This window comes from Rhinoderma darwinii, chromosome 6 (genome assembly GCF_050947455.1).
Source record: "Rhinoderma darwinii isolate aRhiDar2 chromosome 6, aRhiDar2.hap1, whole genome shotgun sequence".
Lineage (NCBI taxonomy): Eukaryota > Metazoa > Chordata > Amphibia > Anura > Rhinodermatidae > Rhinoderma > Rhinoderma darwinii.
Window position 1 is genome coordinate 32,460,715 of NC_134692.1, and position 27,101 is coordinate 32,487,815.

Below are 27,101 nucleotides of genomic sequence, written 5' to 3' on the forward strand. Positions count from 1 at the left end.
AAAAGTCTTTCTGCGGTCCAGGACTGATAGACAATTCCCCTTGTCAGAAGGTTGTGTCCCTGCACAGTGTGATCCTGTCAGTATGTAGGGACACCGCGCTGTGACAAGGGGAATCGTAACACTGTTAATGCTTGCCCAAAAAGGTAGTGTTAAAAATAGTTACGGTGAGGAAGGGGGGCCCAAGTTTGGGTAACAGCCCAGGGCCCATGGTCTACTTAATCCGCCACTGCTAACGGTAGTGTGAACGATGCCTTAATGAAAACGATCAGTCTGCGACTGAAAAACATTAAATTAAGGGATTAATTGTGAATTACCTGTTCATTTCTTTATTCTACCTTTGATAAACAATTGTTATGGATTCAACCTACACAATGCCTTCTACCTCCAGCCTGTTTACATGACAGCTCCTCCTTTATTGCACTTTCATGTCATATACAGACATTAAATGAGCGCCATCAAGTTTTAATGGACAGCCCAAATGTCAGAAAAGGTAAAAATGTCTTGTTACCATAGCAACCAATCCTAGAATTTTCATCTGCCTAAAATGCCACAGGGAATCATTTATGGTAACCAGTACAGGCAAAAAGTGGAGCTGTTGCCATAGCAACCAGTATCTAAATCTCATTGTTTTTTTTGTTGCTGTTTGTTTTATTAATGGATATTGGGTAAGATAATAAAATCTTTGAAATGATTGGTTGCTACGGGCAACACCTCTTTTTGCCTGCACTAAATTTAATAAATAGGGAATACTTTCCCATTGTTAAAAATTCTTATTTAGCAAAGTGCACTGCTCACTGCTTACATATATAGGGCCCCATGAACATCACAATTTTCCCTATGTTCAGCGTATACACCAAGAAAGCTCCCGATGGGGTATGTTCACACAGAGTTTTTTGCAGGCAGAAAAATCTGCCTCAAAATTCCTGCAGGAATTTTGAGGAAGATTTTGACCTGCCTGCACTCTCTTTGCCGCGGTTTTTGCCGCTTTTCTCGGCCACGGCCATTGAGCGCCGCAGGCAAAAAAATGCAGAAAAACCCATTCCTCTGCCTCCCACTGATGTCAATGGGAGGTCAGAGACTGAAACGCCTGAAGAAAGAGCATGTCGCTTTTTTTTCCTACGAGCGTTTTTATCTGCTCGTGGGAGAAAAACGTCTCCGCCTCCCATTGAAATCAATGGAAGACAATGTTGTGCGTTTCTTGGCGTGGTTTCTCATGCAGTTTCCGTGTCAAAAACTCTGTGTGAACTAGGCCTTAGCCTGACAGAGGCAAAAGAGAGTCCTTTCAGGCTCTGTCAGGCTATATACGTCAATAGAACTTTTTTTAGATAGCATGTTAGCTTATGGCTGTATGGCATGCGTTCCCAGCACATACGCTATACATAGGGAAAAAACATGATGTGATTGTGTCTAATTCTATAAATGTGGCCATGATCTTTCAGGTATACAGATAGAACATAATGTGCATCTCCATGTCCATTTTATCATAAAAATCATGCTATACTCCTCATCCATAAACCTCGTCTTAGTTATATAGTATATTGAACTACCTAATGTGAATTATATGGCTAATACAAATAACCAAACGGTTTCTGTTGGCCTAATCATACTAATATTTATTAGTATATACCACGTTTTAGGAATAATACATTTAAAGAGGCTCTGTCACCAGATCGGCGCTGCAATGTAGATTACAGGAACGTTTTGTTTTTTTAAAAACGAGCATTTTTGGCCAAGTTATGACCATTTTTATATTTATGCAAATGAGCCTCTCTTATGTCCAACTGGGCGTGTATTGTGTGTGTTACATCTGGGCGTTTTTACTTGTTTTACTAGCTGGGCGTTGTGAATAAAAGTGTATGATGCTGACGAATCAGCATCATCCACTTCTCTTCATTACCACCCAGCTTCTGGCAGTGCACAGACACACAGCGTGTCCTCGCGAGATCACGCTGTGACGTCACTCACTTCCTCCCACAGGAACTTCATCGCGTCGGATGAGCGAGGACACGCTGTGTGTCTGAACTGCCAGAAGCTGGGTGGTAACGAAGAGAAGTGGATGATGCTGATTCGTCAGCATCATACACTTCTATTCACAACGCCCAGCTAGTAAAACAAGTAAAAACGCCCAGATGTACACACACAATACACGCCCAGTTGGACATAACTTTAACCCCTTAAGGACGCAGCCTAGTTTGGGCCTTAAGGCTCAGAGCCCATTTTTCAAATCTGACATATTTCACTTTATGTGGTAATAACGTCGGAATGCTTAAACCTATCCAAGCGATTCTGAGATTGTTTTCTCGTGACACTTTGGGCTTCATGTTCGTGGTAAAATTTGGTCGATATATTCAGTCTTTATTTGTGAAAAATTGCAAAATTTAGAGAACATTTACAAAAAATTGCATTTTTCAGAATTTAAATGCATCTGCTTGAAAAACAGACGGTTATACCACCCAAAATAGTTACTAGTTCACATTTCCCATATGTCTACTTTAGATTGGCATCGTTTTTTGAACATTATTTTATTTTTCTTGGACGTTACAAGGTTTAGAACATAAACAGCAATTTCTCATATTCTTAAGAAAATTTCAAAAGCCTTTTTTTGAAGGTGCCAGTACAGTTCTGAAGTGGATTTGAGGGGCCTATTAATTAGAAACCCCCATAAAACACCCCATTTTAAAAACTAGACCCCTCAAAGTATTCAAAACAGCATATAGAAAGTTTTTTAACCCTTCAGGCATTTCACAGGAATTAAAGCAAAGTGGAAATGAAATTTGCAAATTTCATTTTTTCTGCTGAATTTCAATTTTATTCAATTTTTTTTTAGTAACATAGAAGGTTTTACCAGAGAAATACTACTAAATATGTATTGTCCAGATTCTGCAGTTTTTAGAAATGTCCCACATGTGCCTCTAGTGCGCTCGTGGACTAAAACACAAGCCCTAGAAGCAAAGAAGCACCTAGTGCATTTTGAGGCCTCTTTTTTATTAGAATATATTTTAGGCAGCATGCCAGGTTTGAAGAGGTGTTGAGGTATCAAAACAATGGAAACCCACCAGAAGTGGCCCCATTTTGGAAATTACACCCCTCAAGGAATTCATTTATGGTTTTTGTTATCATTTTGACCGCACCGTTTTTTCACAGCACCTATTTGAATTGGGCTGTGAAATGAAAAAAATTATATTTTTTCCAATAAGATGTCATTTTTGATCAAATTTTCTTATTTTCACAGGGAACAACATACCCCATTTTGTTGCCCAATTTGTCCTTAGTGCGGCAATACCCCATTTGTGGTGATAAACTGCCGTTTGGGCCCATGGGAGGGCTCAGAAGGAAAGGAGCGCTATGTGTTTGTTGGAGTCCAGATTTTGCTGGATTGGTTTTTGGGTGCCATGTCGCATTTGCAGAGCCCCAGAGGTATCAAAGCAATGGAAACCCACCAGAAGTGACCCCATTTTGGAAACTACACCCCTCAAGGAATTCATTTATGGTTTTTGTTATCATTTTGACCGCACAGTTTTTTCACAGCACCTATTTGAATTGGGCTGTGAAATGAAAAAAATTATATTTTTTCCAATAAGATGTCATTTTTGATCAAAATTTCTTATTTTCACAGGGAACAACATACCCCATTTTGTTGCCCAATTTGTCCTTAGTGCGGCAATACCCCATTTGTGGTGATAAACTGCCGTTTGGGCCCATGGGAGGGCTCAGACGGAAAGGAGCGCTATGTGTTTGTTGGAGTCCAGATTTTGCTGGATTGGTTTTCGGGTGCCATGTCGCATTTGCAGAGCCCCAGAGGTATCAAAGCAATGGAAACCCACCAGAAGTGACCCCATTTTGGAAACTACACCCCTCAAGGAATTCATTTATGGTTTTTGTTATCATTTTGACCGCACAGTTTTTTCACAGCACCTATTTGAATTGGGCTGTGAAATGAAAAAAATGATAATTTTTCCAATAAGATGTCATTTTTGATCAAAATTTCTTATTTTCACAAGGAACAACATACCCCATTTTGTTGCCCAATTTGTCCTTAGTGCGGCAATACCCCATTTGTGGTGATAAACTGCCGTTTGGGCCCATGGGAGGGCTCAGAAGAAAAGGACCACCATTTGGCCTACTGGAGCTTTTCTGGTGCTAAGTCATGTATGCAGAAGCCCCTGAGGTACCAGTACAGTTGAAACCCCCGAGAAGTGACCCCATTTTAAAAACTACACCCCTTAAGACATTCATCTAGAGGTGTAGTGAGCATTTTGACCCCACAGGTAATGTGTAAAAGATAATGCGCAGCAGATGGTGCAGTGTGAGATTTGCAATTTAATATATATATATGCCATTTCAGTGTCCAATATAGTGTGCCCAACATGCGCCACCGGAGATATACACCCCTTAAATTGTAATGTGGGTTCTCCTGGGTACGGCAATACCCTACATGTGGCTGTTATCAGCTGCCTGGGCATACGGCAGGGCTCAGAAGGGAAAGATGAGGGGGGTAAGCTGTGCGGAGTGCATCAGGGTAAATTAAAAATCAAGGGATGTATGATACATTTTAAAACAATCTTTTATACAGAGCCCTAGTTTTTCGGGACACGTGTCACATTGATATATTGTGTTCTTCCTTATCCCCCTCTTATAGCAGACTCTGCACCTCTTTTGACTCTTTCCCTTTCCACCGGTTTGGGGAACTTCTCCTGGAAAGTGTTGCCCTGGTACGATGCGTGTGGCCTCGCTTCCAGAAGTACTGGGTGCCCCCCCTTCCTGGTCCCTAAAGATTAGATCTTCAAATTCCAGGAAAGTTCCCCTCTGGCCTGCACATCGACGTAGCACGTACGCATTGTACAATGCCATCTGTATGATGTGCCCGGCCAGCTTCTTATACCACACCGCATGGCGCTGTAGGGCTTCAGGACTTGATTTGACAAGTCCATCCCTCCCATGTACCTATTGTAGTCCAGGATGCAGTCTGGTTTGGGGGTGGCCTTTCCTTCATATATCCTAAATCTGTAGGTATACCTCATGCACTCTCGCACAGCTTATACATCTTCACGCCATACCTTGCCCTCTTATCCGGCAGGTACTGGCGGAATTGAACCCTCCCTTTAAAATGTACCAGGGACTCATCAATAGAAAAACACTTCTCGGGGGTGTATGCTTGGGAAAACCGGGCACTGAAACGGTCTAATAGGGGTCTCCGTTTATACAAACGGTCAAAACTGGGGTAATCTCGGGGTGGGCACGGCTCATTATCAGTATAATGTAAGAAGCGAAGTATTGCCTCATTTATTTATTTTTTTAGTTTCCAGTTCATTTCTGAAGTTGCTGTGAGGGGCCCATATATTAGAAACCCCTATCAAACACCCCATTTTAGAAACTAGACCCCTCAAAGTATTCACAACAGCATATAGAAAGTTTATGAACCCTTTAGGTGTTTCACAGAAATTTAGAGCAAAGTAGAGGTGAAATTTACTCTTTTTATACCATTTTTTTTATAACACAAAAGGATTTATCTGAGAAACGCAACTCAATACTTATTGCCCAGATTCTGCAGTTTAGAGAAATATCCCACATGTGGCCCTAGTGCGGTAATTGACTGAAGCACCGGCCTCCGAAGCAAAGGAGCACCTAGCGGATTTTGAGCCCTCTTTTTTATTAGGCACCATGTCCGGTTTGAAGAGGTCTTGTGGTGCCAAAACATTGGAAACCCCCCAAAAGTGACCCCAATTTGGAAACTAGACCCCTTGAGGAATCCATTGTAGTTTTCTTGGGGTGCATGCGGCTTTTTGATCAGTTTTTATTCCATTTTTAGGTGGCGTGGTGACTAATAAACAGAAATTCTACTATTGTTTTTGTATACTTTTTTTTTTACAGCGTTCACCGTGCGCTATAAATGATATATTAACTTTATTCTGCGGGGCGATACGATTACGGCGATACCAGATGTTTATAGTTTTTTTTTATGTCTTATGGCGTTTGCACAATAAAATACGTTTTGTAAACAATAATTCACTTTTTGTGTTACCTTATTCTAAGAGCCATAACGTTTTTATTTTTCAATCAATAAAGCCGTGCGAGGACTTATTTTTTGCGTAACGAACTGTAGTTTCCATCAGTACCATTTTTCGGTGCATGCGACTTTTTGATCTCTTTTTATTCCATTTTTTGGGAGGTGAAGTGACCAAACAATTGTGATTGTGGTACGGTTTATTAATATTTTTTTTTACGGCGTTCACCGTGCGGGATAAATAACAAAATAATTTTGTAGTTCAGCCCGTTACGGACGCGGCGATACCAATTATGTATAGTTTATTTGTTTGTTTATATATTTTTATTAATAATAAATGACTGATAAGGGAAAAAGTGGGACTTTTACTTTTATAACTTTTAAAACTTTTATTTTCTTATTTTTACACATCTTTTTTTAACTTTTTTTTAACTTTATTACTTTGTCCCACTAGGGGACTTGAGGGCAGGAGGCTCTGATCGCTATTCTAATACACTGCACTACATGCGTAGTGCAGTGTATTAGAGCTGTCAGCTACTCACTGACAGCAAGCATAGTGGGTCCTGACGTTGTCAGGACCCACTAGGCTTCCGTCTATGGCATAGCCGGACGCCATTGTTTGGTGTCCGGTTGCCATAGTCACCATCGCCGGCCGCTATCGTGTAGCAGGCCGGCGATGGCGGATTAACCCCTAAGAAGCCGCGATCGCTATTGAACGCGGCTTCTGAGGGGTTAATCGGCGGGGGAGCTCCGCGATCGGTCCCGGCACATCGAGCAGTGATAGTCTGCTGTCGGAAACAGCAGCTATCACAGCTCATGAACGCGCCCCGCGCGAACGGCGCCGTGTTTACTCCATGACCTACTATTAGGTCACTGAGCGCGAACGCTACAGTTAGCATGACCTAATAGTAGGTCATGGAGCGTTAAGGGGTTAAACACGCCCAGTTGTACTTAAGAAAGGCTCATTTGCATAAATATAAAAATGGTCATAACTTGGCCAAAAATGCTCGTTTTTGAAAAAAAACAAACGTTACTGTTATCTACATTGCAGCGCCGATCTGCTGCAATACGAGATAGGGGTTTGAAAATCTGGTGACAGAGCCTCTTTAAATAAACCCTCCAAAACATCACCCATTTGTTGCAATCTAACAAAGTTGTAGATTATGTTTATTTTTCCACTATTCTATGGACCATATCTATTAAAATTGTCACAGAGGAAAAGTGTCCTTGTTGCCCATAGCAATCAATCAGAGTTTGTGTTACATTTTTCCAGATTACTTTAGAAAATAAAAGTTGATCTATGGTTGCTTGCTAGGGGCAACAAGGGCACTTTTTCTGCAAGGCACTTTTCATACATGAGACCCTTTGTCCTCTATAGGAATGTGAGCGTAAAGGATTCTTCCCAAAACTGACACAATCAAAAATGTTATAAATGTCAAATTGATAGGATCAGACATCCAGGACACCTTAAAAAAAATAAAAAAATTAATTCGCAAAAAGAGGTTCGTAACCCACATAAATTGCAATGGAAAGGAGAGGTACCTTGAATTTGCAGGCAGCTCCCCATTGAAGATGGAGACCAGACCACTTCTTTAAAATATAGGAACCCTTGCTTAAAAAGTACCTGTCATGTCCCCAGAAAAGATCATCTGCCTCCAAACTTATAGCTGGCTACTCCCCGATTCTAGCAGTTTATTGCATCTTTGTAGGAGGATTGAAGGCCACAGAGGCACCTACGAAGAAAGCATAAACGGTGCTGGAATCAGGGGGAAGCCAGCTATGAAGGTATGGCAGCAGATTCATATTTCTGGGGACATGACAGGCCCTCATTAATGCTCAAACGTCTATGGCAGCACTAGGTATCTAATGTTTGCTATAACTTTGTGTGAATGCGCACCGGTAAAATAATTCCAGAAAAACAATTCAATGTCAATATTTTGACATTTTATTTGATACATTGCTCTTTTATTTTTTCCCGAGATTTGACATTTACTTGGTGATGGCATATAGGAATTTTTTGTCTTGCAAATTTTATTAACTGGAAAATGCAAAAAATAAAAAACTACTACTAAAAAAAAAAAAAAGAAGAGAAAAAAGAGATGGAGACCAAGTTGTTTTTCAGCTGGGTGGAGTTCCCAGTTGCCAGACCTCCCCTAATATAAATAACGACATGTCTAATTGACACAGTCATCCCTATTTATTACCCTACTAATTACCAATATTGTTTTTACTGTACACTGCCAAAATATGTAATACAAGGACACAGTGGCATTTATACAGATATTGACCTATGTTATTCCCATAGAAACCTACCTTTTAGGAAAAAAACATAACCAAAAAGTGCAGTGAAAATATGTTGTGAACATGGTCTTATAAAGTGCTTCTTTTCCTTGACGGTCCAAAATTGTTCCAGCACAGGCCACTGTTCCTATTGTGACTGAATACTCTAATGATGTCTGTTATCGGAAGGCTGGGTTCACACGAGCATGTTACGTCCGTAATGGACGGAACGTATTTCGGGTGCAAGTCCCGGACCGAACACATTGCAGGGAGCCGGGCTCCTAGCATCATAGTTATGTACGATGCTAGCAGTCCCTGCCTCTCTGTGGAACTACTGTCCCGTACTGAAAACATGATTACAGTACGGGACAGTTGTCCCGCAGCGAGGCAGGGACTCCGAGCATCGTACATAACTATGATGCTAGGAGCCCGGCTCCCTGCAGTGTGTTCGGTCCGGGACTTGCGGCAGAAATACGTTCAGTCCATTACGGACGTAACATGCTTGTGTGAACCCAGCCTAAGACTAAAAATTCATAACGTTACACAGAAAACACATGATTACTTTGTAACACAGCGCTCTTTTCTAGTCTTTATCTTCGTCCCTATATTTGAATAAATCCAATACACTATACACTTCTAGAGGACATCATCCAAATATTTACCCACAATAACACAAGGATCATGAAAATAATGAAATAATATTGTTTAAACATTCTTTTTCTTACCTTTAGAAAGATAGCCCGCAACTCAGTGGGGTCCGCTCTTTTGGTGAACTGTAATTAACATTAATAAATAATTAGTCGGGTATTTGGGGTACGACTTAAATGACAACCCCATTAGAGTTTGAAGGTCCCCCAGACTCAAATTAATCAATGGAGTATTAATCAATACTGAAGAGAAAATCACACATTGCAATAGGCCTGGAGGTGCAGGTTCCTGGCTCTGGTTAATATAGTTGGGTTCAGATCAGGAGATACACATGACCATCACTCTAGTATAAGCCATAGACATGAAGATTCCTCTAATCACATGTATGTAACAGGACTGGTAATGGAAATCTGATAACTGGTTTTATATGGTATGTTAAATGCAAGCAAGAAAAACGTAAAATCTTAACCGATACAATTTCCAAATGACGAAAAAAAAATCATTGCTGATTTGTTATAATAAACACCCAGATTATTGCTCTGACTGGCTGAATGAATATTTGAGGCTATTATTTTAATCTGACTGGGGTAGAAAATCAGTCTGTAGAGAAGTGGCCTCCAACCAGCTGGTCTACAGAAGGGCCTCCAACCTAGGGCTCTCCAGATGTTGCAAAACTACAACTCCCAGCATGCCCTGACAGCCGCAGGTCTCCAAAAAGCTGGAGAGCCACAGCTCATTTCAATGGGCCCATGGACACGACTGTGGATTGGCCGGCAGCTTGGACCGCAAAAAGATAGGACATGTCTTATTACGGCTGCATATTGCAGTCCGGGCTCGTTGAAATGAATGCACACGGCAATGTGCATGGCCCGTGATTTGCGGGCGGCCGCGGGTGACATTCCGCGGACGTCCGAGACGCAAATCACGGGCCATGCACACCATTACGATCGTGTAAATGGGGCCTTTGTCTAGAATCACACACAGCTTTAATGCCGTTTCTGGTCCAGTTCTTTTTAGCCAAAACATATGAATGGACACAGAAAGAAGATGAATCAGTCTTTTCTTTATACCTTTCCTTTCTTCTGGCTTTGGCTTAAAAAAACTGAGCCAAAAACTGCGTGTGTGTGATCATGGCCTATCAGAGTTTCCCTTTAAGACATGTCGTCCTTGTGTGACATCTGCATAAATAATTGTGTCCTCCTCTCAAGCCTTTTTTCCCCATCCATAACCGTCACAATTACGCAATAATATTATCACATCTAACACATTTTCCATGTAAATGGATTGTTTTGATGCCATATACGTAACAATTACGTGGTTTTTTTTTTCTCCAGGTGGCATAATGTAAAATATCATCAGATCTATGGGCAGCTTCACAAATCACATCACTGGACTGCACACAGTAGATAACATGCTCCGCATTCATTTTACACAAAGCTGTCAATCATTAACCCTTCACATAGAGAAGATCAGCAGCATTGCAGCCGAGCACGCCGCTGATCAGACAGAAGCCTCTGCCACTATGAAATGGGCATGTATGACACATAGAAAACAAGCACTAGATCATGACAGCACTAAGCAGCAATGTAGCAGGGCCCGGGCAGAACCCCACCCCCAGCTTATGCCAACACAAGACATAATTGCATGCATAGCGCCTCCAAGTTGAGGAGGTCTCTGGCATTGTAGCCAGCTGGGTTAGGGGAAGCGACAAAGCATGGAGATTACGCTATAAGAACAGCTAGTTCGAGTCACCTTGAGCGCCATGCTGAGGCTGTGTGATGTCAGAGCTGGGTGAAGGCGCGCTCCCGGGAGGTCGGGGACGCGCGTTGTTCACTGCGGCGGCTCGCTCTTCTGCTGCCGGCTCCTGTCACTGTTTGTCGCACAGCTCTGCTCTGGAAGGTCGCTCCTCTATAAACTCCCCCTTCCTTCAGCAGTTTATTTATATGTGCCTATGGTGGTGAGAGCCAACTGACTGTGTCACTTAGAAACGTAAGACATGCGGTCTAGGGTTTCATCTCCTCCAGGCTGCAGCCTCACACTGCATGGACTGAGATGCTTGTCCAGGAGTCTTCCCCTGTAATGCTGCCACGGTCATCCTGGAGGCAAGTTTTTATACCAGTCTTAGCTTTGACCAAGATGGTACAACCATAAAGCCGGGTTTCCACACAGCGTTATGTTCACACTGAGTTTTTGACGCGGAAACCGCACCGCAAAACTCGCCAAAAGCCGGACGAAAATGCCTCGCTTTGATTTCAATGCCCTATCTTTGCGCGATTACGCCTCTGACCTCCCATTGACATCAATGGGAGGCAGAGAAAGCGTATTTTGCGGCGTACTTTGCGTGTTTTATGCCCGCGTTTTATGGCCACGGGCGAAAAACGCAGCGAAAATCGGCGTTCAGGCAGAGGAAAATCTGGCTCAAACTTCCAAACAGAATTTTGAGGCAGATTTTCCCCCTGTAAAAAACTCAGTGTGAACCCAGCAATGCTGTGGAATTTCCATAACGGAATTCTGTGCAGAAATTCCGCAGCATTTACAGTAGCAGCAAAGTGGAAAAGAGTTGTACAAATCATACACGTGCTGCAGAAAATATCAGCAGCGAAAACGTTCATAAAGTGACATGCGGTGCCGATTTCAAATCCGCAGCATGTCAATGTAAGCTGCGGCTTCGTTGCTCTGTTGTTGAATTCAATGGGGAGGTAAAACCCGCAAAAAAATAGCACATTTTGCGGCGGAAACTATGCGATTCCGGTGCAAAATTCACAAATCAGAGAAAATAAACCACCTTTTTTTTGTTAAAAATTAATAAAATAGTTAGGGAATGTTCACACGCAGTGACCAAAAACGTCTGAAAATACGGAGCTATTTTCAGGGGAAAACAGCTCCTGATTTTCAGATGTTTTTTAAACCACTTGTGATTTTCGCTGTGTTTTTTGCAGCGTTTTTTACGGCCGTTTTTGGAGCTGTTTTCAATAGAGTCAATGAAAAACGCCTCCAAAAACGTCCCAAGAAGTGTCCTGCACTTCTTTTGACGAGCCGCCATTTTACACGCCATATTTTGACAGCGATGCGTAAAATAAAGGCTCGCGGGAACAGAACATTGTAATTCCCATTGAAAGCAATGGGCAGATGTTTGTAGGCGTATTAGGGGCGTTTTTTTAGGCGTAATTCGAGGCGTAAAACACCCGAATTACGTCTGAGACAACTGCGTGTGAACATACCCTTAGGATCAAGTGAAGTTTATGTCCCCCTGATTGAACAAGTGAAGATTATGTCCCCCTGCTTCCTCAGTGACGTTGGGGGAAGATTTATCAAGCTGCCTTAGGGCTTGTCCACACATAACGGAATTGCTGCAGAAAAGTAGCGGTCTTTCCACTGTGGCAAAAACGCACCATTTCCTGCGTTTTTGACTGCAGAACATGGTGTGTATTTTGCTGCGTTTTTCTCAATGTTGGGGGATGGTGACATCTCCTCAGAAAAACGGAGCAATTCAGTCCACTTTCCGCAGCAGGAATTGACATGCTGCAGTCTGAAAAATACGCACACCAGATCAATTTCTGCTCAAAGTTTTTACGCAGCGTCTGGATGAGATTTGTTAAATCTCACCCACTTTGCTGCTACTGTATTCTCCGTATTTTCCGTCCACAATTTCAGGCGGAAAATATGCAGCAATTCGGCTACAAATGGACGAGCCCTTATAGTAAGAATGTCCTTTGTTGCCCATAGCAACCCTACAGCTTGCATATATTAACACCTTCCCAACATTTGACGTAACCATACGCCAAAGTCCGGTAGGGGAAGTATGGAGCGGGCTCACGGAGTGAACCCGCTCCATACGATGCCGGTGTCGGCTGTAGGTTACAGCCGACACTTCAGAGTAATGAGCGGGATCGAGCGGTCAATGGCGACTTCGGCATTTAAATCGTTAGAAAGAGGAGGGCGACCCCCTCTAACAGCTCGTCGCACCCTCCGCAATGCAATCGCGGGGGGGGGGGGCAGGGGGGCGATGGTTGCTATAGCTGCCTGGTGGCCTAATGAAGGCCCCCCCAGGTCCGCTATCTTTGTGCTCCTATTAAGGGCTTAATACAAGCCTGTCAAAATCACGATATACTGCAATTCATTAGTATTACAGTATATCGTGCAAGCGATCTAACGATCACTGGTTGAAGTCCCCTAGGGGTTTTCTAAATAAATAAATAAACATAATTGGTATCGCCATGTCTGTAAAAGTCTGAACTATTGCAATATATCATTATTTAAGCCGCACGGTGAACGCCGTAAAAAAAAAAAAAAATGTAAATGCCAGAATCGCTATTTTTTGGTCACCTCATCTCCCACAAAAAATGAAATAAAAAGTGATCAAATCGTTGCATGTACCCCAAAATGGTATCATTAAAAACTACAGCTTATCCCGCAAAAAATAAGCCCTCATGCCACTTAATCGACAGAAAAATAAAAAAGTTGTGGCTCTCAGAATTTGGCGACACAAAATAAATGTTATTATTTACACTTAGGTTTTTACTTGTAAAAGTAGTAAAATATAGAAAAAACGATATGTATTTGGTATCGCCGTAATCGTATTGACCCACAGAATAAAGTTAACATTAAGGCTATGTTCACACGGAGTATTTTGACAAGTTATTTGACGCGGAAACCGCGCAAAAAAACTCGTCAAAAACGGCCCGAAAATGCCTCCCGTCGATTTCAATGGGAGGCGGGGGCGGTTTTCTCCTGCGAGCAGTAAAACCGACTCGCGGGAGAAAGAAGCGACATGCCCTATCTTCGGGCGTTTCCACCTCTGACCTCCCATTGACTTCAATGGGAGGCAGAGAAAGCGTATTTCGCTGCGTTTTATGCCCGCAGCGCCCAATGGCCGCGGGCGAAAAACGCAGCGAAAAACACTGCGAAAATCGGCGTGCAGGGAGAGGAAAATCTGTCTCAAACTTCCAAACTGAATTTTGAGGCAGAAATTCTGCCTGCAAAATACTCCGTGTGAACATAGCCTAAAGTTGTTTTAATTGCACAGTGAATTCCATAAAAATGAAGTGCAAAAACCAATGGAGGATTCGTTTTTGTTTTTTTTTCTACCCCATAAATATTTTTTCTCCTGTTTCCTAGTACATTATATGGCACAATAAATGGTGCTACGAAAAAATACAACTCTTCCCGCAAAAATCAAGGCCTCATAGGACTATATCGACAGTGAAAAAAAATGATGGCTTTTGGAAGGTGGGGAGAAAAAAAAATAAATGAAAATCTGAAAAATGGCTGCGGCGGGAAGGGGTTAATGAGCTCAGGTAAAATGAAAGCTGACCTCCGATTGGCTTCTATGAGCAACAAAGGACATTCTTAGTACAAGACAGCTTGATAAATTCCCCCCCCCCCCCCCATTAAGAAATATGGGTCTTTGGGATTATGGACACAGCAACAATGCCAGCTATTGGGTGTATGGAAGTTTTTCCTGATAGAAGTGCTATTATTCGACGTGTGGTGCGCCCAGGTTCGACAGTGCACAGTGATTCCTGGTCTGCCTACAACAATATTCAACCGGCACTGAAGTTCAGTTATGAATGTGTCGTGTCAGTCACAGTGATCCCAAATTTCAATTTGTTTCTCCAACTGGCACCCACACGCAACATATAGAGTCTTAGTGGAATAAATGTAAGGCTCGTATCAAGACTGAACGGGGTTCTTCGTGATTTGCTTCCTATATATCTTGCAGAATTCATGTGGAGAGATCGGTTCGGCAAAGACGCATTTAACACGCTGCTTCTGCATATTTTAGAGCAGTTTCCTGTTCAGGATTATGCAGTATGATTATGTTTATGCTTATAACTAAATTGTTATTACTAAAAAATATTCACAGGGGACATATACTTCATTTGTGTTAACAACATTTGTGTAGAGTGAAGTTTAAAGGGGTTGTCCACCCACGGACAACTGATGACCTATCCACAGTATAAGTCATCATTATATGATCGGTGTGGGTTCCACACCCGGACCACGCATTGATCAGCTGCTCCGGCACCGGATGTCCATGCCGGAAGCAGATGGCTCCGGTCACGGAATAGAGGCAGAGCTGCAGTTCTGCAGCACGTCCGCTATGCAGTAGTCGTAGCCATCTGCTTCCAGCTCCAACTACTGCATACCCTTCATAACATCCGGTGCCTGCAGGCAGCCAGAGCAGCTGATCGGTGCGGGGTCCAGATGTTGGACCCACACCGATCATATACTGATGATCTATCTTGTGGATAGGTCATTAGTTGTCCGTGGGTGATCAACCCTTTTAAGATCAATGACCCTTTACTAGAGGAATAATTTATAAAGAAGATAAATAATTTTATCGGTGGGGCCCTGACTCTCGGTACTCCCGCTGATCAGCTGTTTTGAAGAGGCCACAGCACTCATGCGGGCGCAGCTTCCCCTTCATTTTTGCTCCGTACTGTGAATCGCCGACACACTTGTAGAAGCGGTTCACAGTATAACAGCCGTCTCCCATACAAGTGATCCCCTTCAAAATAGCTGGTCGACGAGGGTGCCGCGAGTTGGACCCCCCACCCTATCCTAAGGAATGGCCATCAATTTCTTCTAACTGGAAAAACTCCTTTACTATGTAAACCCAGCCTTGAAGTGAATATCCACTCTGGCAGCAGCTTATTTGCCGCCTGAATAAATGAGTTGACCATGTAAAAATCCAACATACTGATCCTAATTTCCCTGATACCTTCCAATCATGAGCTCCCATACACATTAGATTGTTGACAGATCTGACAACATTTCTCCAATGTTTATGGGCAGCTTTATAATTTAGTGTAAAAATGTAGGTTTTAGGGAGTATCTCAGGTTGAGTTGCTCAGTCTGAACAACATAATTTTGATAACGTGGTGCCCTGGCAATAAGAAGATCATAGCGGGTCAAGCTAATGGGACCCCTCCACCAATCAGCTGTCTTGAATAGGGGGAAGTAGCTGAGTCCTTAATTCATTGCAGGGGAAATTAAGCATAAGGGCAGATTTACACGAACGTGTAATATGTCCGTGCAACGCGCGTGATTTTCACGCGCCTCGCACGGACCTATGTTAGCCTATGGGGTCGTGCAGACAGTCCGTGATTTTCATGCAGCGTGTGTCCGATGCGTGAAACGCACGACATGTCCTATATTTCTGCGCTATTCGCGCATCTCGCACCCGTTGAAGTCAATGGGTGCGTGAAAGTCACGCGCACCACACGGAAGCACTTCCGTGGGACGCGCGTGATTCGCGCAACAGCAGTAAGAAGTATATTTGAAAACAGAAAAGCACCACGTGCTGTTAAGTGCCTTTTGCGCGTGCAAAATGCAGCGTTTTTTGCGCATGCAAAACGCACACACTCGTGTAAATCCTCCCTGACACTGCACTCAATTAAATCAATAAGCTGTGTCTGTAAAGCATGGAGATGATGGGCCTTCCAGCACTGGAGCCACTTATATAGGAAGATGCCTCGACTGACTGAGCATTTATGATGTCACAAGACCGGGCCAAAATTTTAATGGTTGTTTAGTAAATATTTTGTAGCTCACTTTTACTTAAGCCTCAATCACGTCTGCGCTGGAGGCTCCGTTAGGGGCCTCAATCGCAGATCCAGACTAAAATAGATGTGCTATTCTTTCCGGTAAAACCACAGACACTCGAAGAAAACCTGACAACCTATTAAAGTCGATTAGTACCGTCGGGCCGCTGGTGGTGTCCGTCGTGCAACGGAACTGGCGCTTCTGGTATTTCCGCTGTTCTGCTCCTCTGATGGAACAGAACAAAGAAAAGCCGAACGCTGGTGTTAATCCAGCCTTATAGGTTGGTTTTATTAGGAGAATTTGTATAGACAACCCCTTTAATGGAATAACGGCACTTATCAGATGCCGCACATCAGTGTAGAAGTTATATTTTATTTATGAGACAATGCTAGATGTTTTGGAAGCGGACAGATTTCTTCAGCAGGCATCACCAGTAGCGAATTAAGTAGACCATAGGCCCTGGGCTGTTCCACAAACTTGGGCCCCCCTTTCCCACCGCCGCTCTGCTGTGTCTATAGTGAACACCACCTTTTTGTGTGAGCATTGACAAATGGTTGTTACGATTCCCCTTGTCAAAGGGCTGTGTCCCTACATACTGACAGTCTCCAACCATCGCTGACAGTATCACACTGTTCAGGGACACTTCCTCTTGACAATAGAAATGGTAACACACATTTGTCTATTAGTCCTAGGTACACAAAGATATGTAGAATACAAGGATTACCTACAACAGACATGTCAGGAGAGGCGACAGATCTTCTATAGTTCCAGTGACTCACGAGTGATGTCTTCTCTGATAGGAGTCGTTTTCTTTTCTTCTCCATCTGACGCAGACCGTTATGGCGACGTCTCCCGGTAAGACATCTTTGCCTATCACTTCTGCAGCTATTTCCAGCCTCTATAGAAACACACAAATTTAGACACCAAGGCCCAGGCCCATACATTAAAGGTTTGTCCGGGCACAGACCGTTTTTTATACTGATGACCTATCGATGTGCCTGGACAACCCCTTTTACTCAGACTAATAAATGTTAACCCCAGACTAGATCATAGAATACATACAGACCCAGACCTTCTAAACTATTGCAGTCCCCAGACCAGACCCCCTAAACTAATACAGACCACCGAAACTAATACAGACCCTAGACCAGGCCCCCTAAATACAGACCCCATAAACTAATACAGACCCCTAAATACAGACCCCAGACTTCAAACTAATACAGACCCTCTAAATACAGACCCCAGACCTGACCCCCTACATGAATAATGACCCCAGATCTGACTCCCTTAAGTAATACAGACCCCAGACCCGACCCCCTAATCTAATACAGACCCCACAGCAGACCCCTAAATACAGACCCCTAAATAAAAACCCTAAACTAGTACAGACTCTAGAAAAGGCCCCCTAAATAGACCCCATAAACTAATACAGACCCCCTAAATACAGAGCCCAGACCCCTTAAACTAACACAGACCCCCTAAATATACAGACGCTAAACCCCTTAAACTGATACAGACCTCATACCCCCTAAATACAGACCCCAGAAAACTAATACTCACATCAAACGTCCTAAATACAGACCAGACCCCCTAAATACAGTCCCCAAACCAAGCCCCCTAAATATAGACCCCTTAAACAAATTCATCCTCTTATACTTACATAGCAGCTCACCTCAGTCTTCTCTGTGGAATTTTGCTGCTGCTCAACGACCTGCGGTCATGTGACCCGTAGGTCTCTAAACAGTAGTAAGAACTTCAGAGATGAGGTCATGTGACCTTATGTCTAAAGGTCCTTTTGCAGGACATATAGAATTCCGTTTCTTTCCGTTTTTTGTTGCTGTGATTCGCGCCACAATCGCGGCACAAACGCATCAAAACTACATTGTACTGGAGCCCCAGACGGCCGCCCAAAACGCCCTATGATGATCCACCATTGGGCATCGCATATTCTAAAGTTAGCTTTAGACATGAATGGAGAAGAAAATATTGAATAACTCAAAATCATTACAAGTAAAGTGGAACATATACTGGCTTACTTAGCTGGTACAGGGCCACTTTAATCATACAGCAAAAGATAATTATAGCAAAACGCAACAATTTATTGATATTTTAACTAGTGTTTTAGACCCTGCCAGTATGAGCATCCTCTGGTTACAATTTCCTTAATGTTTAGTGAACATCTCTCGTGGTGGATTCTATGGAATTTACAAACCCCTGGTGGTATTTCCTTGACAGCTATTACCCACTTCATTCTTTACCAAATAGGGATGCCAAACTCATTAACTTATCAAAGAACATTTCATCTGGTACTTCACTATACAAATCCTTTCTGCTTCTCATTTCCTCTCAAATCAAAGTCCAAGTCCTCACTGTCACTCATGCATCATTTTATCATGTTGGCCTTTGTTGCGTCTCTAACCTGGTCTTCAAATACTTCCCTTGATAATCCCTCCACTCTAATTATGATTGACTACAATACCTATTCTCCTCTTAGCCACCTCTCCTTCCTGCATGCCATATGTTCTTGAATAACACAAAATACCCTATTCAATACCCTTCAATTTTCATTATTTGCTACAAATACAGTGAAACGTCAAGACCACCTCTTTATCTCAACCAGATTTCCTGTGATTGATTCAGTTCCATCATATATTATGCATACTAGCCATCTTCTTTCAGAGGACCATCCCTCTAAAAGACCATTTTCCAATGCAATTTGGCTGGTCCTCTCCAAGAGATTTAACTGTACTGTATACTGCCAATATTTATATTGTTTTGTGTGGTGTGCATGATTATTCTGTACACGCCAATTCAATTAACTATTAAAATACTGGCCACTGCTGAATTTATTGAACTACTCTGTTTTCATATCTGACAAACATGCTTTAGGCACCATTCACATCACGTTTTTTAGCCCAAGTTTGGCATATACGCCGGGAAAAGCTCCCGATGTATACATTAAATGTAGGCACTGACAGATACCTACAGTGATATCTGTCGCCCATAGACTATTACGGGATCCGTTGAATGGATTCTTCATGAACTCTCATGAAATTTTCATGGCGTATCCATTAAATCGATGCCATAATAGCCCATAGGTTATTAAGCTACCCGGATATGTCACAAAAAGATATTTAACACATACGTAAAACGGATGGCTGTGACGGTCACCATACAGTGGCATCGATCAGCCATAGGCTTCCATGTTAAAAAAAAAAAAAGTATACCGCACAGTATAAAAATTTTTATGCTATTCTGTTAGTCTACTACGCTATTTCACCTGTCACGGCTATGGCGTATGTGGGCAAACTAGGTTGCTCCATCTTAGCGGAGTAGCAGCTGGCTAAACAATAGTCGATAGTCTTTAGGACTAAGCGTACCTGTATAGAAGATTAGGCAGACACTTGGCGTGATGACACTTGGCACAGATGACACTTGGCACAGATGATGAACTTTACTCCGACATTATACTTCGCACTAGAATAAACACAATTAATGGATATGAGATACAGGATACCTGAACACAGGATACAACTAAGGGACCATTTGCAATAACGAACATGGGCAGACACAACAACGCTCAGGCAAGGAGAAGGAGGCCAGTGTCCTTTTTATGGCACAGGATGCATAGGGATTAGTTAGGGACAATTGCACGCTACAGGAAGCAGTGAGGAGTTGCAGCCACGTGTGCTGACGTCTTCGGGGAGGGAGACGCCGGCAAGAAGAGAGTGCCCTGCCGTCGCGGCTGCCCGTGGTGAGTAGGACGTGCAGTCAGCCAGCGACTGCGGACACAACAGTACCCCCTTATGCCCCCTCTTCATAGGTCTAGAGCGTAACAGGAACTTCTTGATGAGCGTTGGGGCATCAACATTCACTTCTGGCTCCCAAAACCTCTCCTCAGGACCAAACCCCTCCCAGTCCACCAGATAGAACGTATTTCCTCCTACCTTCTTAGGCTATGTTCACACGCTGAGTTAAAAACGGCTGAAAATTACGGAGCTCTTTTCTGAGAAAACAGCCCCTGATTTTCAGCCATTTTTGAAGCTGAAAACGTTTTTTTCAGACGTTTTTTGAGCTGTTTCTCTATTGACACAATGAAAAACAACTCCAAAAACGGCTCAAGAAGTAACATGATACTTCTTTGTATAGGGTCCCGAGACCCGTGAGTTACAGCGGTTCGTGCAGACTTTCCGTACTATATTTGAGGAACCCGGGAGAGTTTCATCGGCTGCTGCATCCCTGCTGACCCTTCGCCAAGAGGACACCTCCGTGGGCGAGTACGCCATTCAATTCTGCAACCTGGCTGCCGAACTAACCTGGAACAACGAAGCCTTGGTGGCTACATTCTGGCAGGGACTGTCCCCTGAAATTAAGGTGAGCTTGCCGCCCCAGATAGACATGAGAACGGTCCCAAGAGGTTCGTCGGTAGCGAGGACTCCCTAGGCCGGCTTCTACATTTCAGCAACCACTGCTGTCCTCATCAGCTGTTCCACCAGAGGAGTATGAAGATGGACCATCTCAAGTTGTCTATCCAGGAGAAACAACGCAGATGCACTTCGGGACTCTGTCTGTATTGCGGGCCTTGAGGCCATCTTGTGCATCTGTGCCCCCAAAAGCCCCAGGGCCTAAGGTTGGTTGGGGAGACAACTATGAGTAGAGAGGGACTTGCTTCCAAATTGTCCATCCCTGTGACCATAGTGTCCAGTGAAAAGACGCACCGGGTCTCTGCCTAGCTAGACTCTGGATTCACAGCTAACTTTATTCAGAGACATGATGGATCTTCTCCAGTTGCCCACAACCCCTTTGGAGAGGCCGTTGATCGTTGCCCCGGTGAATGGACTGCCTCTGCCCGACCCAATTGTAGCTGTGATCAAGCCCCTGAGGCTCCAAGTGGCAGCCCTTTATTCAGAGCTGACCTAGTTTCTTGTCCTGCCCAAGGCTGTCAACCCTGTGCTGCTGGGCCTGACTTGGCTTTGACTACATGCCCCAGTTCTGGACTGGAATTCCAGAGAGGTTCTCCAGTGGGGTCCCAAGTGCCTCGACTGCTGACTGGGGCAGATTTATCCGGCCCAGCCTCCCCTGCCTTAGTCATTGGCAGGATTGCCTTCTCACTATTCCCAGTTTGCTGATGTCTTCAGCAAGAGGGAGGCGAAGACGCTGCCTCCACACTGGGCGTAAGACTGCACTACTGAACTCGTTTCGGATGCGCCCCTTCCCCATGGACAGGTATACCCTCTCTCCTTGCCAGAGACTCAGTCTATGTCCGCCTATATTAAGAAGAATTTGGAGAGGGGTTTCATATGAAAGTCCTCCTCCCCGGTCGGGGCCGGGTTCTTATTTGTCAAAAAGAAGACAAATTTCTTCGACCTTGCATCGACTACTGGGGCCTCAACCAGATCACGGTCAAAAATGGATATCCGTAGCCGCTGATTTCAGAACTCTTTGACCGCATACGAGGAGCCAAGTTTTTTTCCAAGCTAGACCTGCGTGGGGCTTACAACCTAATCCAGATCCGCCGGGGTGACGAATGGAAGACGGCATTTAACACCAGAGACGGGCACTATGAATACCTGGTGATGCCCTTCGGTCTGTGTAATGCTCCCGCGGTCTTCCAAGAGTTCGTTAATTACATCTTCCGTGACCTCCTCTATGTCTGTGTTGTGGTCTATCTCGATGACATCTTAATATTTTCTCCAGACCGGACGACTCACCAGAGACATGTCCGTCAAGTTTTGCTGTGATTAAGGGAGAATCGCCTGTATGCCAAGCTGGAGAAGTGCGTTTGAGAGAAATGCTCTACCATTCCTAGGCTACAACATCTCGGATCAAGGCCTCAAGATGGATCCTGAGAAGGTAAAGGCTGTCCTGGAATGGCCACGTCCTCAAGGCTTAAGGTCCATACAGCGTTTCCTTGGATTCGCCAATTTCTACCGGCAGTTCATCCCAAGCTTCTCACTGACAGCTCCCATCTGTACCCTCACCAAAAAAGGCATGAACGCTAAGGTGTGGACTCCAGAGGCTGAATCCGCATTTAATAGCCTAAAAAGTGCCTTCACGTCAGCCTCTAGCCTCCATCATCCTGATGTATCTCGACAGTTTTCGTTGGAGGTGGACACCTCCTCGGTTGGTGCTGGCGCACTTCTGTTCCGAAGACGCCCCAAAGGCAAGGCCGTGGTATGTGGCGATTTCTCTAAACTTTTCTCTTCCGCAGAGCGCAACTTCTCGATTGGGGATTGGGAGTTACTAGCCATCAAATTGGCCCTGGAGGAGTGGAGACATCTACTAGAGGGCACAGCTCACCCCATCCTGATATTTACTGACCACAACAACCTCACCTATCTCCAGACGGCCCAACGGCTGAACCCCGTCAAGCCAGGTGGTCGCTGTTCTTTGCCCGGTTCCAGTTTGAGCTCCACTACTGCCCGGCCGACAAGAATGAGAGGGTCGATGCCTTGTCCAGGTCGTTCGAGGCAGAGGACGCCATGGAGTCTCCACAAAATATTATTGATCTGTCCTGCATTATCTCTGTCAACCCTCTGCAAGTTAGAGATATCCCTCCAGGGAGGACTTTTGTGCGCCTGGCAGAGGGAGAATCCTTTGCTGGGAACACAGCTCCAAATTGGCAGGTCACGCGGGTGCCCGTAAAACCCGAGACCTGATTGCCAGTCATTTCTGGTGGCCCACGCTGCCCAAAGACATCATGAACTTTGTTTCATCCTGCACGGTGTGCGCGGCTAACAAGGTTGCTCACTCCAAACCTGCTGGCCTGCTCCAGCCACTGCCTATGCCCAATGCTCCCTGGCAGCATATAGCAATGGACTTTGTTACAGACCTGCCTCCCTCTGCTGGATGCAGTACGGTCTGGGTGGTGGTGGACGAATTTTCAAAGATAGCTAATTTTGTTCCGCTCATCTGCTTCTCGACTAGCCAACCTCTTCATCCAACACATCTTCCGCCTGAATGGCTTACCTCGGCATATCATATCGGATCGAGGGGTTCAGTTCACCTCAAAGTTCTGGAGAGCCGTCTGTAAACTCCTCGATGTAAAGTTGGACTTTTCCTCAGCCTGCCATCCCCAGTCCAATGGTCAAGTCGAGAATCTCAATCAGATCATGGAGAATTACCTACGACACTTCATCTCCAGGCAGCATGATGACTGGGTGCAGCTTCTTCCTTGGGCTAAGTTCTCGTATAATAACCATACAAGCAAGTCCACAAGAACTACACCATTCTTCATCGTATACGGCCAACACCCACAAATTCCTATCCTGGTGTCCGTTACGTCCGAGATGCCCGCAGCTGACTCTGCATTCAGGGCCTTCCTGCAGATCTGGCAGCAGACCCGATCCTCTATTCTGCTGGCGGTCGACCACATGAAACAAAAGGCAGACACAAGGAGAAGAGAGCCTTCCTAGTTTCTCCCAGGTACCAAGGTCTGGCTGTCCTCCAGGAATATCCGGCTGAGGGTGCCGTCATACAAGTTTGCTCCCAGGTTCCTTGGACCCTTCAAGATCCTACAGCAGATCAACTCTGTCTCCTACAAGCTTTGGCTGCCTCCTACCCTCAAGATCCCCAACTCCTTTCATGTCTCCCTCCTGAAGCTTGTGGTTCTGAACCACTACACCAGGACTCCTAGTCCTGCAGTTGCCCCCAGCGGTTCATCTGATTCATGTGAGGTCAAGGAGATCTTGGACACCAAGAGAGAGGGAGGAAGAACTTTTTATTTGGTGGATTAGAAGGGGTATGGTCCAGAAGAGAGGTCCTGGGAGCCAGAGGAGAACCTCAATGCCAAGAAGAAGGGGCGTAAGAGGGGGGATACTGTAACGGCCATGGGCCGCGGGATTACTCACCTCCCGATGGCCGCAGCCATGGATCTGGGAGCGCTGGCCCGCATCTCCTCCTCAGGAGATGCCAGCGCTAACTTCCGCTTCATTCTGCGGTGTCCCGTAGGGTGCGCGCACGCTCATGCCCAGCCTTAAAGGGCCCAGCACGTGCACGAGAATTTAATATGTAATTAGCCCATACTCACCCTGGACGAAGGGCCCTGCCCCTTCTCTCATTGCCTGAGTGTTGTTTGTGTTTACCCATGTTAGTCTTTGCAAATGGTCCCTTGTTTTCAAGCTCCCAGTGTTCCCGTACCTGCTACCTGTATCCCGTGCTACCTTGTTCCTGTGCTATTAAGAGTTAGTCGTGTTGTGCCGTATACTACGCCTTCCGTATTACACGATGCCTGGTGTCTGCCTGCTGCCAAGGTCCCATCCGAGCCTACCGTTGCAACTGTCTGAAGTTACCAAATGTACCCTTATTAGAACTAAAGACTTTGACTTGGTATCCTGTTGGCCAGCTGCTATCCCGCTATGGCAGTACGGCTCAGCGAGTCCATGCATCCATCGCGACAGAACGAGTTGTGAATCCTGAAAGTAGGAGGCAGCCGAAGCTTATAGGACACAGGGTTTATTTGTTGCAAGACTCGAAGGGGCCGGGAAATTTGGGAATGAATTTGTCACACGGGATCTTAAGATTAATGTTTTAGAAGATAGCCAGACCTTGACTTCGGGAGAAAACTGAGGAGGAACTCTTCTTTTCCTATCGCCATACTTTTTCATGCGATCAACTGCCAGAAGAATCGCGTACTTCATTTGCTGCCAGATGTGAAGGAAAGACCCAAAGGAAGAATTCACATTTTTGCAACATTTTCAGCGCAGTCTGCCATTAAACTTTAGATTGTAGATTTACGCTCAAGCTGCACGGGGCATTGACTTTTAGGACATATATATCTACAGATTGGAGACGGGAAGCGGTTAATGGCATGCAAAAATTTTGGAAGCAAATTTTTATGTAAAGTACAACACTCTAGGAGTGACGTGAGGAAAAGAACATGTCAAGCAAACTATCATACAACGTGCACGACTGTGTTTAATATGTCTGATCTAGTTTTATCCTGTCTTTAAAACATAATTAAAATAGATTTCTTCATTGTGTATGGTTTTTTTTCTCCTATAGAACATGCTGTTAATAAAGGTAGCATTCCCTGCATCTTTGTATTTTGATTTTATTCCGAATACTGCTGAAACATTTTCATTCCAAAATTTAGGCGGATGGCACTGTAGTGCTGATTGTATTCTTCTCTTAATGACTACAGTAGATGCAATCTACTTGGCAGGCTTGAAAAGCATGTCCTTGAAAAGGCCTAGTCACTCACAGCTATCTCCGTAATTTGTACTGATGCCCACATGTGTCTTAGCCAATCTCGCAAATCTATATTATTTCAATCAGGTTAGTTACATTAATCATAGGAACCTTACTGAACAAGTGGATTGTGCTCAACACATGGCGTGTGAAGAACCCCTGCTCAGAGAGAATAAACTCTTAACACTTATGTAGGGTTCACCTTCAAGACACTATAGGAACTTTCATCCACAATGAGAATAAAATATGAAACACTCTTTGGTACTTAGATCCTGACATATGCTGCATAACTATAACTATCTGACAAATTCCCCTTATAATTCAAAAAGGGGCATTATACAGAATAATAACTGATTTGGAAAACCATAAACTGTTCATACTGCGTGCTGGGCAAAACATATACAGGTACGTCTTACAGTTATATTGTTCAAAGGCTTCTAGGGCAGCAGTCTAATTCGACAGACACCCTGTGGCACTTTCCTTCCAGGCTGGCACATGGGATTTTTTATTTACACCCAATAATCATATCAGGTAAATTTAGTAGCATTCAAATCGTTGACGGATAACTAGAATTTAAATGAAAAATACTACTGTCAAGTCCACTTCAATTAGAACAAGTACACGTCCACTTTCAATCGCTTTGTAAACTTTATTGTAATCATTGCACACACAGGACATCTAATCAATAAGGTCTAACAGGTTATTTGTGAATCAACCCATAAGAAATAGACCCTGGTGACGATTGGCAGCTCCAAATTGGGTTCCATTACTGTACCATAGCCTGGGCCCAGCGGAGGATCTAGAGGCCCATGCTTATAAGTTACCCAGTGAACTATAGTTTATGTAGTGGGAGTTGCTGAAGTAGTCTCTATTTAGAGGGGTTGTCTGGGACCCCTATCCTTAGAATAGCCCATCAATGTTTGAGCAGTGGGAGTCCGACGTGCACTTGAATGCAGTAATAGGCACAGTTGCTCGTATAGATGATTTTTTTTATATATATATTTTTTTTAGACAAAACGAGGCCTATAGTTTCAGAAGCATTGCAAGGGCAGGGGAAGGAGAAGTCTGGAAAATATATTTAATAACTGTCACATTAATATATGGTATATTGGGAATATTTTTATTATTGTTCTATTTGATGTACTGGCATTGAAACAACATCACAGGGCGGTACCATGATTGGCTGCTATGATCATGTAATGTGTTGTCTCAATGGACCTGACATCACTCCCTGGAGGGCTGGCGATGGGGATAGCAGTGGGCCGCAATGCTGGAAACAGTCTTTTCAAAACTGAGTATATTTCAGAGATTTTTATTTGTGGATATCCCACATGGTAAAGAGGTTTTCTGAAATCCTGGAAAAAACTTTTAAAAGTTTGATTTCATTAATGTTCTAATGCGTTTGCTAGATACTATGATTTTGGGAGAGAGA

General features: G+C 44.0%; 2 protein-coding genes across 3 annotated transcripts in view; one reads left to right on the forward strand and one right to left on the reverse strand.

Annotated features, from left to right (window-relative positions):
* Positions 1-19,957, reverse strand: part of SLC25A12 (solute carrier family 25 member 12) — a 132,853-nt gene extending 112,896 nt beyond the window's left edge. The window contains exons 1-2 of one of the 2 annotated variants that reach the window (XM_075829454.1): positions 19,861-19,957; positions 9,010-9,057 (exon numbers count right to left, since the gene is read on the reverse strand). Coding sequence is in view for 1 of the 2 variants with exons in the window: in XM_075829452.1 (XP_075685567.1) it covers positions 9,010-9,057; positions 10,685-10,696 (60 nt within the window). In the remaining variant the exon portion in view is untranslated. Of the gene's footprint in view, positions 1-9,009; positions 9,058-10,684; positions 10,860-19,860 lie in introns of those variants that run through there. The other variant, XM_075829452.1, reaches the window with a different exon arrangement.
* The window catches only part of HAT1 (histone acetyltransferase 1), a 75,093-nt gene continuing 65,296 nt past the window's right edge, over positions 17,305-27,101 (forward strand). The window contains exon 1 of the mRNA XM_075829455.1: positions 17,305-17,335. Coding sequence (XP_075685570.1) covers positions 17,320-17,335 — 16 coding nt within the window. The 5' untranslated portion in view covers positions 17,305-17,319. The remainder of the gene's footprint in view (positions 17,336-27,101) is intronic.